At 39.3% G+C, this 15,399-nt stretch overlaps 1 protein-coding gene across 2 annotated transcripts in view; it reads left to right on the top strand.

Moving 5' to 3' along the window:
• The window catches only part of ADAMTS9 (ADAM metallopeptidase with thrombospondin type 1 motif 9), a 168,164-nt gene that overhangs the window by 21,537 nt on the left and 131,228 nt on the right, over positions 1-15,399 (top strand). For both annotated transcript variants that reach the window (XM_032211696.1, XM_032211697.1), the window contains exons 4-8: positions 8,392-8,675; positions 10,582-10,665; positions 12,691-12,815; positions 13,965-14,005; positions 14,115-14,220. In XM_032211696.1, coding sequence (XP_032067587.1) covers positions 8,392-8,675; positions 10,582-10,665; positions 12,691-12,815; positions 13,965-14,005; positions 14,115-14,220 — 640 coding nt within the window. The remainder of the gene's footprint in view (positions 1-8,391; positions 8,676-10,581; positions 10,666-12,690; positions 12,816-13,964; positions 14,006-14,114; positions 14,221-15,399) is intronic.

Consider the following 15,399-nt stretch of genomic DNA (forward strand, 5'->3'; position numbering starts at 1 on the left):
ATACCCTTTTTTCTGCTTTATAATATTTTATAATTCCATTATTAGTAACTTTCATGCGCACAGGCTAATGGCACATTGGTAAGAAAATTAGGGGATAATAAACTGTACAAGGGAATGATAGAATTGCAGATTCTACCTCAACTTACAGCAGCTTATTTAGAGACCATTCAAAGTTACGACAGCACTGAAAAAAGTGACTTATGACCATTTTTCACCTTGTGACCATTTCAGCATCCCCATGATCACGTGATCAAAATTCGGACACTTGGCAACTGGTTCATATTTATGACAGTTGCATTTTCCAGGGGTCACACCCTCACCTTTTGCAACCTTCTGACAAGCAAAGTCAATGGGGAAGCCAGATTCACTTAACAGCCGTGTTGCTAACTTAACGGCTGTAGTGATTCACTTAATAACTATGGCAAGGTTGTAAAATGGGCCAAAAAATCCCTTAACTGTCTCGCTTAGCAACAGAAATTCTGGGCTCAATTGTGGTCATACGTCTATATAAATCAGTGAATGGTTGGATTTTACTTTAATATATTTCTGTAAAACTAGGAATGCAATTCCTATATACAGGAATAAGTTGCATTGTGCATAGGAGGCTTATCTCCAATTAAACATGGGTTAGATCACACAATTGCAGTTTCCTTCAATTTTCTACCACTAGATTTATTTCTCCCTACCTGTGAGTCTGTGCACAGTCTTTCTTTCCTTCTCCCTACGCATTGCATTCAGGAGGTGTCCTTTTTAATGACCTGTTTCTGGTCCTTTCTTCTTCAGCTTCCTGAATGATTTTCAACTTGGGGTTTGGCCTTTCTTTGCTTGGCTTCCTTTGTTTTTGTTCTTGGTTTCACCTTTATATTTTTTCAAACGTGTCATGCCAGGGGCCTCCTCTTCCCTGCACAACGTTTTCCTGTTGACCTTTCTTTGGTCTTCGGGGGCGGTTAGGGAGAGCCGTGTCTGCTTTAGTCTCTGCAGCGACTGATAAGGTGATTTCTCATATATTGGGAACAAGGTCGAAAGCTGAGTCCCGGTATGCTTGGTGTGGCTGCCTGCACGCCTCGGCCCTTTGCTGAGGCTGGGGATTCCTGATCGAGGTGAAATGTTCACCCGAGGCCCAGAGCTCTAGTGACCCCGCATTACTCATCTCATCTGTGAGTAGGAAAGCTATCAGATTTCCCTTTTCTTGAGAAGAGCCAAAAGGGAATTACAATCAGGGGAGAAAAGGCCTTCCGCCGATTCCTGCCATGGTAGAGGAGTTGTTCTTAGCCAGTTTCTGGGGCCCTACAGGGGACCTGACGCCAACATCTTTCTTCCCCTTTCAACAGTGACTGGTCAGGTGAAGTGTGGGTGACAGAAGTGTTAAAGGCTTTTGTCTGAGGTCCTTTGTCCCCTCGCTTCAATGCACACAACTCTTTGAAGCTTAAACGCATGAAGAAATTACCTCGTACTTGATCTCTCTCTCTCTCCCTCTCTCCCTCTCCTACGTGAAGTATAAATCAGATTCTTATATACTTGCATCAGATGTGGTTTGACTAATTTAGATCTATATACACAGAGAGAGGCTGACAGCTCACTTATGCACATTGCTTTCTTTCTAAAAGGTAAACAGCATGCAGGATTGTGATAAACAATACAGAAAGAAAGCTAAATTGAATGTCAATCCATGGGCAAGAGCAGGGTGGGCAATCTTTTATAGACATGAGTTTTGCAGTTCCTGTGGGCAGTCCCTGAGCTTAAGCCAGTCATTACTCCCTTTCCTTACTCCTTGCCATAGATTGTGCCTCCTATATACTTAGAAGTCTATCTTTTTCTCCATACCATGGTAGCAGCATGTTGTCTGGGTCACAATTGTTTGGGGAAAGTGCCCATTTGCAAAATTGCTAGCCTGTTTACATTTCACTTTCACAACTCGTTGCAGCCTTTCAATGGAATTGAGAATTTAAATGCTTCCCTATACATTTTTTACGATCCACTTGTTTGCTCACAGCTTCCCAATATAGAAAGCTTCCAGACTGTTGTTTTGTTTGTCAAATCAACAAACAAAGGCATACAGTATATGAAAATTGTGAGGGAGAGGATACTGCACGCGGCCAATTTGTTTCATTTGTGCTTGAGTGTTGGAGTGTGTGTGTGTGTGTGTGTGTGTGTGTGTGTGTGTGTGTGTTTCTCATCTGTGGACCAACTGGACTAGAAGATAAGCAGCAATTGCAAGATTAACAGAAATGAAGAATATTGTGGAGTGATTTCAAGTGGCTTTTTGAGAGATTGAAGTGTGTGGAAGTTTCTGCAACAATAATATTGAGATCTGTTGCCAGCTTTGCACTCTCAGTTTTGGAGGTCGTGTTGGGAATGAATAGTCCTTGGTTCTCAGAAACTGTGCATTAAGCAATAGAAATGGGAGACTCTGTGAGTGACCCCATTAAGTCTGAGTTGAAATACATTAGCAGAATGAGCAGAAGTTGAATTACCTTAGCCTGCATTACAGTATTGTATTATCTACCTGGAGTTTTGGGGAAGGCTGGAGGCAAGGTGAGGTAATAGCAATATGGAATAAGTTTCCACTATCTTTAATGTTAGCAGCTTTCATTAGCTGTAATCAAAAGGACCTTTGAAATAATGAAAACTGTCTATAATGGAAGCATTTAGAGATAAGCTGAAATGAATAGACATCTTTGTTGGTGTGGATGTTTTAGGACTAGTTCTACCAGAAGTGAAGTAAGAGTTGGATTTCATGGTGGCATAACCTCTCAGTCAATCAATAACATAATGTAGAATAGTCTATAAACAAAGGGGATCTCACATCATCTGTTTTTCACAACATTTATGATTATATGGATGTGATGATTCTGGACAATTTGAGTCAAGATTGAATTGGCACATGCTTAACTTGCTTAATAATAAGCATATGCTATTGTTCCTACATCACAGACTTAAAAAATAAAATTACAAAGATACAGGTAGTCTTTGATTTACAACTATTCATTTAGTGACCATATGAAGTTAAACCAGTACTGAAAAATGTGACTTATGACCATATTCACACTTAGAACCCTTGCAGTGATGTGATCAAAATTCAGGCGTTTGGGAACTTGGGTGTATTTATAAATTGCATTGTTCCGGGTCCTGTAATCAACATTTCTAAACTTCCTATTCGGCTTCCATCAAGCAAAGTCAGTGAGGAAGCCAAATCCACATAACGATTGTGTGATTCACTTAAAAATTGCAGTGATTTGCTTAACAACAAAAGGCAAAAAGGTTGTAAAAGGGAGCAGAACCTTGCTTAGCAATGGAAATTTTGGGCTCAATTGTGGTCATAAGTCGAGGACTACCGTGTTTCCCCGAAAATAAGCTAGGGCCTTATTTTCCTTTGACCCCCGAAATAAGTGCTTGGCCTTATTTTTGGGGAGGTCTTATTATTTTTGAGGTGCAGGAGGCCTCTTAACCTTGACGCTCGGTCCACAGATCAGCTGATCCAGAGAGGGCCGGAAGTTCTGTCTTTGTTTCTGGCACACTCTTGCCAGCCCTAGCATCTCTGGGCATGCTGCTTTTTTTGTGACTACCACTAAAAGAAGGGGTGCGGTAGCTAGGGTTTGCAGTAGCGGCCTCCGCAAGTCCATTCTGCGTGGAGGGCAGGTGCATGTGGGGCACATGTGACATATTCCCTCCCCCCCTCCCCGGAAATGGCGGTGACCGGCTACACATGTGTTTAAATATTTTAGGGGAGGGCTTATTTTAGTGCATGAGCTCAAAAGACCGATTGGGCTTATTATCCGGGGAGGTCTTATTTTCAGGGAAACAGGGTACCTGTATCTATGGCTGGTAGAGAAAAACCCCTTCAGGAACTGATTCTGAATGGATTCTCTCTGCCTTGGGCACCTGCCAAACGTTGCTAAACGGTGTCATAGGACAAATAAAGGAGAATGGATGATCCTTCTCAAAGAGCTGATTGAAAATGTGAGATTTTTATTTTCCCCAGTCACTAGCTTTTCTCCTGTCAAAGTTTTCTTCCTTAAGAAAGCATGGATTAGAAACAATAAGAAAAGATTTGGAAAGCTCAGTAATTGTATATGGCTAGTTATTTTCCCTTTAGCAGGGCTGAATGTTGATACATAGAATGCAGGTTTTTTTTTCCTGAAACGGAGATAAAATTACCAGTGCATCTGTCCAAATTGGGAAGTTGAGCATCTCTCCCTCCCACCTTGGTGGGAGGTAGGACATAGATTATGGAATAGTCTGCTCCCAGGGAACTGGTAACACCCTCCCTGGGGGTATTTAAGCTAGCAGTAAAGACAGAATTATCTATAAAATATTTAATGTATAGCCTTGCTGAGATACGGATTTTAAAGGAGATTTGATTACATTATGGTTTTAATTGTTTGAATGGTTCTATGAATAACCTGTAAACCATCAGGAGGCCACATAGATTGTCAGTGTATAAATATTGCAAGTCAATCAATCAATCAATCACATAGTAGAGGAGAAGGAAGTTTTTCCTGTTTTTTTTTAACTCTCACTTTTCTCTCTGCTGTCCTGGCCTCTCCTATCAAGTTAAATTCACACAGCGCATACTGTACTAGTAACCCTAAACCTGGGTTAACAACGTGCACTTTGTGTAACAGTATAATAGCCCAGCTTAGAAGACCATGGGAGATGAAGTTGTGGCAGTTGCTTTAATCAAGGAATTATGCATAGTGCCAACATGCATAGTATAATGTTTTCCAAGATACTATGAGGAAAACTCAAGGTATTTGGATTAAATACCATAATTGACAGCCAACATCTATGAGAATTAGCTATGGCAATGAAGAAACTGAATCTGTGCTTTCCCCTATCTTTGTCAATAATGATGTCTGTAAGTTTTCCTTCCAAAATTACCAGCTCTGGTGTCTTTTCCATATTCTTTGGTATATTTCCATTTATCCACTTAGCCAGACCTTATTATATGTTAATCCAGACCTTTTAAAACACAGAATTTGCAAGGAATTCATTTTTCCCCCTCTTATAGCCCTTCAATAGGACTTTCCCGAATTCATTTCCAACTATAAGTGACCAGCAGAATAATAAAATTGGAAGGAATCTTAGAGGTCTTCTAGTCCAACCCCCTGCTCAAGCAGAAAACTGTACTATTTCACACAAATGATTGTCCAGTCTCTTCTTAAACACCTCCAGTGTTGGAGTACCCACAGTTTCTGGAGGGAAGTCGTTCCACTGGTTAATTGCTCCCACTGTGAGGAAATTTCTCCTCAGTTCTAGGTTGCTTCTCTCCTTGATTAGTTTCCATTCATTGCTTTGTATCCTACCTTTAGGTGCTTTGGAGAATAGTTTGACTCCCTCTTCTTTGTGGCAGCCCCTGAGATATTGGAACACTGCTATCATGTCTCCCCTAGTCCTTTTTTTCATTAAATTAGACATATCCATTTCCTGCAGCTGTTCTTCATATGTTTTAGCTTCTAGTTCCCTAATCATCTTTGTTGAACTTCTTTGCACTCTTTCTAGAGTCTCCATATCTTTTTTTATATCGTGGTGACCAAAACTGGATGCATTAGTCCAAGTGTGGTCTTTTAGAGAGGTATTAACATTTCATGTGATCTTAATGCTATCCCTCTATTAATGCAGCCTAGGACTGCGTTGGCTTTCTTTTCTTTTTTTTTGGCAGCTGCTGCACACTGCTGGCTCAGATTTGGGCTTCTAATTCAAAGTCCTTTCAATCAAAGATGCTGCTTCCTCCTCCATCAGCAGAACAATGTGTGGGACATTTCCACTGTTCTCTAGATCAGGGGTGTCCGATGTTGGCAAGTTTAAGGCTTGTGGACTTGAAATCCACAGGTCTTAAAGTTGCCAATGTTGGACACCCCTGCTTAGATCCAATTACATCCAAGATGCTTCTAGTTAAGAACAGACTCTGCACTTTGCTTTTTGAATAAAGATTCATAACAGGCCTGTTTTAGGATCTGCATTAAACAAGAACCATACAGATTACTCCAGGCATGTTCATGACTTTGTATGCAAGTCTTGTAATCCAGTTTATTGCTGCCACATCCCCAGTGTACTGAGACACAGCGAAGGTACATTTTTTACAGTTCTAAATAAAGGCAATATCATTTGAGATTCAGCCAGTAAGAAAATCCCCATCATTTTCCATCTACACTATGTGCACTTGCCAGAGGGAACATTAGTTAACAATCAGCTTGTGCAAGCCTTTTGAAATAACTAATTCCCTCCTTATTGTATTTAGCCTTGAGGTGGCTGAGTCAAGATTACTATAGAAATTCTCCCTACACCGACTTGGAACCAAGTTTACACTTATTTTCTTGTTTGGTAATAGAAAATGATAGTTTCTGAAGCACTAGTTAAATGTGGAAGTGAAAGAGTCAGAGGTACTAAGAATTTGTGATTTTCCTCTCATAAGAGTTTAGCACATTGGTGGGTTTCAAAAAATTTTAGAGCCTCTTCTGTAGGTGTGGCCTGCTTTGTGGGAGTGGCTTGCTGGACATGTGACTGGGTGGGCATGGCCAACTTGTAAAATGTGGTGAAAGTCACTTAACAATGCTCTCGCTTAGCAACCAAAATGTTGGCTCAGAAACTCTGGCATTTGAAGCACACAAGTCTTAAAGCTGTCAAGTTACAAGACACTTACACCCCTAACCCTTTAGAAAAAAAAACCCAGGGGTGTTCAAACTTGACAGCTTTAAGACTTGTGGACTTCAATTCCCAGAATTCCTCCTCCAGTCATGTTGGCTCAGGAACTCTGGCATTGAAGTGTGTAAGTCTTAAAGCTGCCAAGTTACAAGACCCTTGCACCCCTAACCCTTTAGAACCCCCCCCCCAGGGCTGTTCAAACTTGACAGCTTTAAGACTTGTGGACTTCAACTCCCAGAATTCCTCCTCTCGCTCTTCATCTTGATGATGTGCAGACGGGCGGGGGGAGGGAGCTGGAACCGGTTCTAAAGGGCACTGTAGATTTGTGGAACCTCTTCCATAGAAGAGGTTAGAACTGGCAGGAACCCACCCCTGGTTTAGCACCTTGGCAGCTTGAAATGTGTAGACTTCAACTTCCAGAATTCCCCAGCCAGCTTGAGTTGAATCTAACACATTTTAAAGTTGCCAAGGTTGAGAGACATTGATTTAGCATAGCAACTCATATGGATACAGGGTTTCGGATATGTGATTTGCCATATAGCCTGGGTATCTTATATTTTTAAAGATTTCTAGACCTGGTGTTGTATTGTTTGAACTATGTGCCCAACTTTATTATTACCTATGTCTCTCTGTATTTGTTATGATATAAGTAATATTCTGTTTACTGATGCTGAAATTTTTTAAAAAGCTGGGCAGATTATCTTCTGTTAAATCATTTATTAAGAAACAAGCTTTGATCTACACTGTGGAAACCAATGGAAAATAACCCCACAAAATTAATGACAGAGTATCATTGGAAACTATTGGTGAATAGAAATTTCCTTTGAATGAATAGTTCTCTTAAATGACATGGTTGCTAATTTTATTGACATTCAAGACTGAGAGTTATAAAATAGATACATTCAGATTCCCCCCCCCCCTTCAACATATGACTCTGAGTGTTTCTCAACCTTGACAACTTCTAAGATATGTGGACTTCACATAATTCCCCAGCCAGCATTCCCTTTCTTTGGTAGCTGGGGAATTTTGGGAATTGAAGCCCATACATCCTAAAGTTGCCATGGTCAAGAAACACTGGTCTTGAATCAATTCAATTATTTAAAAGTTGAACAGTAGCTATTTATATTACTATAACTTAAGTGTTTATAAAATATCCCAAAGATGCTTTTTCAAAAGGCAACTAGACTTTACTCCACCTTGAAGACGATTTGCTTCTCGTCCAAGAAGCTTCTTCAGTTCTGACTGTCTGTAGAATAGTAGTATAATTCTGAAAGGTGAATGGTTTGGTAATTGCATTATTATTATATTGAATAGTTCATTTATATGTTTCCATTTAACATTTTCCCTTCCTATCCTTTTTTAGCCAGTTTAGTTTACATTTTCTTTTTGAGTATATACTTTATGATATAACAGTTTAGGTTTTGTCTGAAGTAGATTGACATAAATTTGTTATCAATTCTAATTAACATGCAATATTTTTTAAGGGAATTTAACTGTGGTGCACCATGACTTCTTTTAAAAACTGTAGATTTTGACAGCCAATACATGCATTTTGGTTCATAAACACATTTGGAAAAGGTGTCAAACATGCTCTACTTTTTTCATTTCTTTACTTTAATGCCTGCTTTTAAGCATGGTGTTTTGTTTATTGTACTAAGAACAAGAAAAGATTAGATTGGGTTTTGTGGTGTTACCAATGTATCTTATGGAGGATGCTTACTACTTTATTTTCTTTTAAAACTGCAGGGCATGCCAAAAATCACAGAAACCCTAAAAGACAAAACAGGGCAAAGCAGTGGCCCCCCAATAGCATATTCTCTGACGTAGAGGCTTTGAAACTTAACTTAGGGCAATTTCCTGCATCCAGTAAAAACAACACTGGCAACATAAGGAAAAAAAGTAGCCCACGAAGAATCAAAAGATTTCTCTCCTATCCTCGATATGTGGAAGTTATGGTGGTGGCAGACAGTCGAATGGCTTCATACCATGGGACTAATCTTCAGCACTACATTTTGACATTAATGTCTATAGTAAGTATTAAAATTTATTTATTTTACTTAATTATTTACCGTATGTATATCCCACCATTAGTACTTTTATAAGTTACTCAAGGCAGCAAATATACCTAATACTCCTTCCTCCTCTTATTTTCCCCACAACAGCAGTCCTATGAGATGGGTTGGGCTGACAGAGTTTGCCCAAGCTCATCCCATTAGATTTCATGGCTAAGATGGAACTAGAATTTATGGTCTCTCTGTTTCTAGCCTAGTGCCTTAATCGATAGATCAAACTGGCTCTCTCTATATTGCTGTGCACCTCCAATGTGCTCTGAAATGTTATACTTGTGCACTAACCAAACTGAGTGGGTGGCCTATGTTAGTCTTTTTCCTTCTATTGGCCTCTAAATGTAGAACATTATTACCCACGGTGGAATGATTCTTTGGTGTAGAACATGATGACCCACAATGGAATGGTTCTTCAGTGTAGAACATGACTACCTATGGTGGAAGGGTTCTTGGGTATAAAATATGACTACCCACAGTGGAATGGTTTGGAACAGTGGTGGGTTTCTACCATTTCGGGCCGGTTCAGCTGAACGGGAAGTGGTTTGGCAGCCTGGGTCACTGGAACCGGCAGTTACCCAAGCCTGCCATACGCCCGAACCAGTTTTCAGGATGGTGCCATCTTGGTTTTTTGCTTCTGCGCAGAGCAATTTATATTGCACAGTGCATGCGTGCACAGTGCAGCCACAAGCAAACCAGCAGTAGTGACTGCCAGAACCCACCCCTGGTTTGGAAGTCTCCTGATTTGGAATTCTGATTTGGAATCATGATCTGATAGGTCAAAGGGAGCCTCCCAAGATACAGCCAATTCTCTTTGTAAAAGGTGCTTACCAAACATAGAACTCACGTCAAGAAAATGACTGTGCAATTGTAATTATGCTAAAAACTCCTGGATTTTTCCATTGCACTCTGTGGGCAGTTCTTCTGGGGGAGTCCTGAAAGCAGCATTCAGCTTGAGTCCAGAAATCCTCACTCCAAACAATGACATAACTTGCTGAAATAGTTCATTATTTCTATGTCCAAACCATTCTGTAAGATCCTGGAAGCTGCATATCTTTACATTCAGGACTTTTGTTTACAAATGTATATAGTCTTGCATATTGAGGTAAGTCTTGGTATTTGAAAACAGCCTATTTTTGTGTGGTCTCTGTTTGTTCCCAGACTTATAATTACTAAAATGCCTAAGCAATTTTTTTCCCGGAGAACAGTGATTTCTGAAAGAAACAAAGCAAAACAAAACAAAAACCCCACAAACAAAAAAACAACCCCAAAATAAATAAAAAACCCTTTTTTATTTTTTTTTCTCCTTGTAGAATAAATTTGGAATGTTATATAAACAAAGAACATTTTTCCCCCTGTGTTCTCTTTTAAATCTGCTCTATGCTTCTTAAGCCACTCTTTTTGCTAGATTCCTCATTTCAACTTTAGATTTCCTTTTGGCTTTAAAGTAGACTTATCATGGCTTTTGCTTCCTGACCACCAAGAAGGTGCTTTATACTTTATGACTGTAAAAGCTGCGTTTCCAACACCTGTATGACTGTCAAAGGGAGGATATATAAATAATACGAGTTAAGGAAGATAATACCAGTCTGGATAGGGAAGATTGTCAGTCAGTCTGGTAGCCCAGGGCTGTTTTCCATCTGTGCTTGCTTACTGAAAGGAAAAAAAAAAGTTATATCCAGTTCCAATCTTGGTTGCCTGCTGCTTTATGGTGCAGCATTTCCTTCTGTGTAACATTCACTTTTTGCTTCCTTGTATATTTGTTAATACAATAAAAGCGGCATCATTTTCAAAAGAAGGATGGGGGGAAGCTGTCAGTTCTTTCCTTGCTTGTATGCTAATTAACATTTTTAAAATTTTATCTTTTACGCAGGTAGCATCTATATACAAAGACCCAAGCATTGGGAATTTAATTAATATTGTTATTGTGAAATTAGCCATCATACATAATGAACAGGTAATTGCTTTTGAGAATACTCCCTTTCTTTTGTGTATCTGCTTGTTATGTTTCCAAAAATGCCTTCTTAATTATTCCTTCAAGGAGATGCTATACAACATGTCATGCCTGACAATCCACTGTGTTTCAAACTGCTGAAACCTGACTGGTAGAGGCAGGTAGTTTAAATGTATCTCAGTCATGGGGCCTATATATTTTAGCTTGCATTAAGACCAAAAATCATTAGTCACTATGTGTCTCGGTTGTATACATACACATATACATACCTACAAACAGATATAGGGGTATATAGATAGAAAGATTGATACTGTAGATAGATAGATAGATAGATAGATAGATAGATAGATAGATAGATAGATAGATAGATAGATGATAGATAGATAGATAGATAGATAGATAGATAGATAGATAGATAGATAGATGATAGGTAGGTAGGTAGGTAGGTAGGTAGGTAGGTAGGTAGGTAGGTAGGTAGATAGATAGATAGATAGATAGATAGATAGATAGATAGATAGATAGATAGATACAGAGACAGACAGACAGACAGACAGACATGGTAGGTAGGTAGGTAGGTAGGTAGGTAGGTAGGTAGGTAGATGTAGGCAGAGATAGAGATAAAGGTAAATGTTCCCCTTGAACATATGTGCTAGTCATTCCCGACTCTAGGGGGTGGTGCTCATCTCCATTTCAAAACTAAAGAGCCAGCGCTGTCCGAAGACATCTCCATGGTCATGTGGCCAGCATGACTAAACACCAAAGGTGCATGGAGAGCTGTTACCTTCCCACCAAAGGCGGTCCCTATTTTTCTACTTGCATTTTTACATGCTTTCGAACTGCTAGGTTGGCAGAAGGAGATAGAGATGTATAAATAAAATGAAGAAAGATGATGTGGGAAGGCTAAGATAGCAAATTGTTTTTGTTGTTGTGGGAGGGGTGACATGCAAGCAGGATCAAGTTACACATTTTCTGATTTGAGGGATCCTTGGTACTCTCTGAGCTTGATTGTTTTCTTGCAGACATTTCATTATCCAAACTAGGCTTTATCATCAATGCTAGTAAGGATATTTTCCGATTTTTGACATGTACTCCCAGGCCAAAAGATTCACCACCATTGATGTACAGTGAGCCAGATCAAATCAAGTTTATTTATTAGATTAATTACATCACTCCCCTGTCCTCTAGTCTTTAGATCAGGATTTCTCAATCTTAGCAACTTTAAATTGTGATTCCCAGAATTCCCCAGCCATCATGGGAGTTGAATCCCAAACTGCTTAAAGTTGCTAAGGTTGAGAATGGATTGCATTTCTCTACTTTCTCTGACAGCCATTCTAGAAGCTTGGAGGCATCTAATGGAGAGTGATTGGTTAAAAAGTCACCTAATGTGTTTTTATGGCTAATAGTCTGCTCTCTCTAATCCTAGTTCAACGCTTTCACTAGCACAGCATCCTGGGACTCAGTTAAAAAGCTAACATCTATGTTTTCACAATATGCTAACTTCAGTTGATTTTAACTTGGGCTGTTTTGTTTTTGTGGATCAGCACCTTGTATTAATGCAGGCAATTTAATTAGTTTGATTCAGTGCATTGCGAGAAGCCAGAAAATAGGTTAATTTGGCAATCAAATAAAGTGGGTTGTGTGAGCCCATCTAATATGTAATTTAGCACTCAGTTTTTCTTTTTGTAGGAAAGACTTTATGGGAGAGGAAACACGCAGAGCTATTTTTCTGATAGTTTCTAGTACGGTTGATAATTACTAAAGCTGATTGTGAATCTTGTTCATATTACTTTGCGATTTTATGACCATCCTTTTCACATTTTACTGTTTATTGAGTTTATATTTTTTTTCTGAGGCATATTTGGGGCAGAAAAATGGTACATAGGTATTTTATTATCCGAATGAGATGCCTTTTAATAAAATTGGTAAATAAATAAAGTTGATACCAGTTTACTTCTGGTGCAAGGAGGGAGGACATCTAAGGAGGATAGAAAAAGATATAATCATTCTTTTTGTACCTTTTATGTTTAGGATGGCCCAGCCATATCTTACAATGCTCAGACAACACTAAAAAACTTTTGCCAATGGCAGCAAACTCAGAACCAGCTCAGTGAAGAACATCCAGATAAACATGATACTGCTGTATTGGTGACAAGGTATGTCGTGAGAAGCTTTCAGCTCATGCTGAAATAATCATGTGATTGTTTTTTCCCTGCCATTCAATCATATCTGGTTCTCGGAGACTGTCTAGACAAGTTGATGTAGTTTACCTGGCAATATTTTTCAGTTGTGGTTTGCCATTGCAAGGGCTGAGAGGAAGGGACTGGGCAAAGGTCACTCAGCTGCCTTTGTGCCCAACACAAGATTAGAACTCCCAGTCTCCCAGTTTCTAACCTACTGCTTTAACCACTGCACATGTTGGCTCTCAAACTTGGTTCCCACAGACTGGTACCACCCAAATAGGTTCCCAGAATCCTCAGCCATGGGGCATGCCTGCTGGGAAATATGGAAAATATAGTCCTAACACATGTAGATAGTACTAAGTTGCAGAAAACTGACTTGATCTATAACAGCAAAAATATCAAATGATTCTAGTTAAAAGCGTAAGGGACAATCTGGTTGTAACCGGATCAATTTAGCAATACATTATGAACAGCCTATGGAGAATCTTTCTAGCTACCTTCATGGGCTGAATTTTGGCAAAAAGAAAATACAAGATATTGTAACCTCTATAGCAGAAATATACCTTTCTTTTTTAAAGAGGTGGAGAAGGACAGTGGCATATTACCCATTAAGCTGACTAAGCACACACTTAGGGCACCAGGCCCAAAGGGCGCACCACAAAGTTGAGAAAGAAAGAAAAAACAATGAAGATTTGTATAGTATATACAAAGGAGAGGCACCAAGATTTGTCAGTCCTTAGGGCACCAGTGAGCTTTAATCCGCCACTGGGGAAGGACCATGCACTTGTGATTTATAACAAGCTGATCATAACATCCCAAAAACTGGCTGTGGCCAGGACAAAAATAATAGTATTTAAATGCATGCAGTTGAATGTTAATATTAATTTACATTTCAGATCATTGGTTGAATATATATATGATTACTCCATATGTAATTTACATGTATTATTCTAACACTTTTTTTAATAAAAATGGAGTTCATTCTTGTTTTTGAGCCTGCTGTTGTTACTGGTATGAAAAAAATATTGAAAATTAACATTTGGCAGGAAGAATAGGTTTATTGTATTGCAAATGATGACTTGCACGGAGATTAAAGGAATTAAAAGTGTGTTTTGCTTTCAGGCAGGATATTTGTAGAGCTCATGACAAATGTGATACTTTAGGTAAGCTTAATCTCCTTTTTTTAACTCTTTAAGATGACAACATTTTTGACAGCATGTTGTGTGTCTTTATAACAAGTTCTTTTTTATTGTTTTTTTTTTAATTTCCCAGGTTTGGCTGAATTGGGTACCGTCTGTGATCCATACCGAAGTTGTTCGATTAGTGAAGACAGTGGACTAAGTACTGCTTTTACAATTGCACATGAACTTGGCCATGTGTATGTGCTGTCATTTTATATCAACTTTAAAAACAGCATTATACAATATTGGGTAATATTTTTAAAAAGCCTGTACAGATAGTCCTCAACCTATGACCACAATGGAGCCCGACATTTCTGTTGCTAAACAAGACACTTAGCTGCTGTCACCAGCAGCCACCAGCTGCTCTTGAATTTATATCCCGCCATTCACAAAAAGTTATATTGCCCCATTTTACGACCTTTCTTGCCACAGTTGTTAAATTGAATCACTGCAGTTGTTCAGTTAGTAACACGGCTGTTGTGAATCTGGCCTCCCCATTGGCTTTGCTTCTCCGGAGGCCACAAAAGGTGATCACATGGACACAGCACTCGGCAGCTGTCATAAATATACGTCAGCTGTTAAGCATCCAAATTTTGACCACGTGACCATGGAGATGCTGTAACAGTCATAAGTGTGAAAAACATTCATAGGTCAGTGCCGTTGTAACTTTGAATGGTCATTAAATGAATTGGTATAAGCCAAGGCTCCCTATAGAATGATATATTAAACAGGGTTGATTTGGGGCAGGGAGAAGATGATGCATTTTTAGATGAAGAAAATCAAGGGATTAGGACCTTGTCTTCTAAGTTTGAATTTACAAAATTGCTTTCCTGCTTCTGCCTTTCTTATGCAGCCTTCCGTTCCTTTGTCCTTTAAAAAACTGATGAGGATCTTGGGAATGAAGCTATAGATTAGTGATGACGAACCTTTTTGTAAAGGCGTGCTGAAATTGTGGAAACAAACTTCTGGTTGGTCCGTTGGGTCTGTTTTTCGCCCTCCCCAGGCTCTGGAGGCTTTCCTGAAGCCTGGGGAGGGCGAAACTGACCTCCACTGGCCCTCTGGAAGGCCGAAAAGCAGCTGGAACTGATGGCTCGCATGCCAGAGGTTCGCCATCACAGCTATAGGTGGAGGGAGATCAGATGGAAATGTCTTCTCATGTGAACTGAGTTGCGTTTAAGATCCAAGCCATTCTTTTCTTTTTCATCATATGAAACTGAGATACATTATACTCATTAAATAATTTTTGCCTTAAAAACACGAATTGTAAACAGAATTGTTCCTGTCCAGAAAGTGGAAGGTAGAATCTTCCACTTTCCCTTTTTTCATTGTCTTAAGATGATCTTTCTATAGGTTTTGCCACAGCTGCTCTTGAATTT

Source organism: Thamnophis elegans, chromosome 2, assembly GCF_009769535.1.
Source record: "Thamnophis elegans isolate rThaEle1 chromosome 2, rThaEle1.pri, whole genome shotgun sequence".
NCBI classification, from domain to species: domain Eukaryota; kingdom Metazoa; phylum Chordata; class Lepidosauria; order Squamata; family Colubridae; genus Thamnophis; species Thamnophis elegans.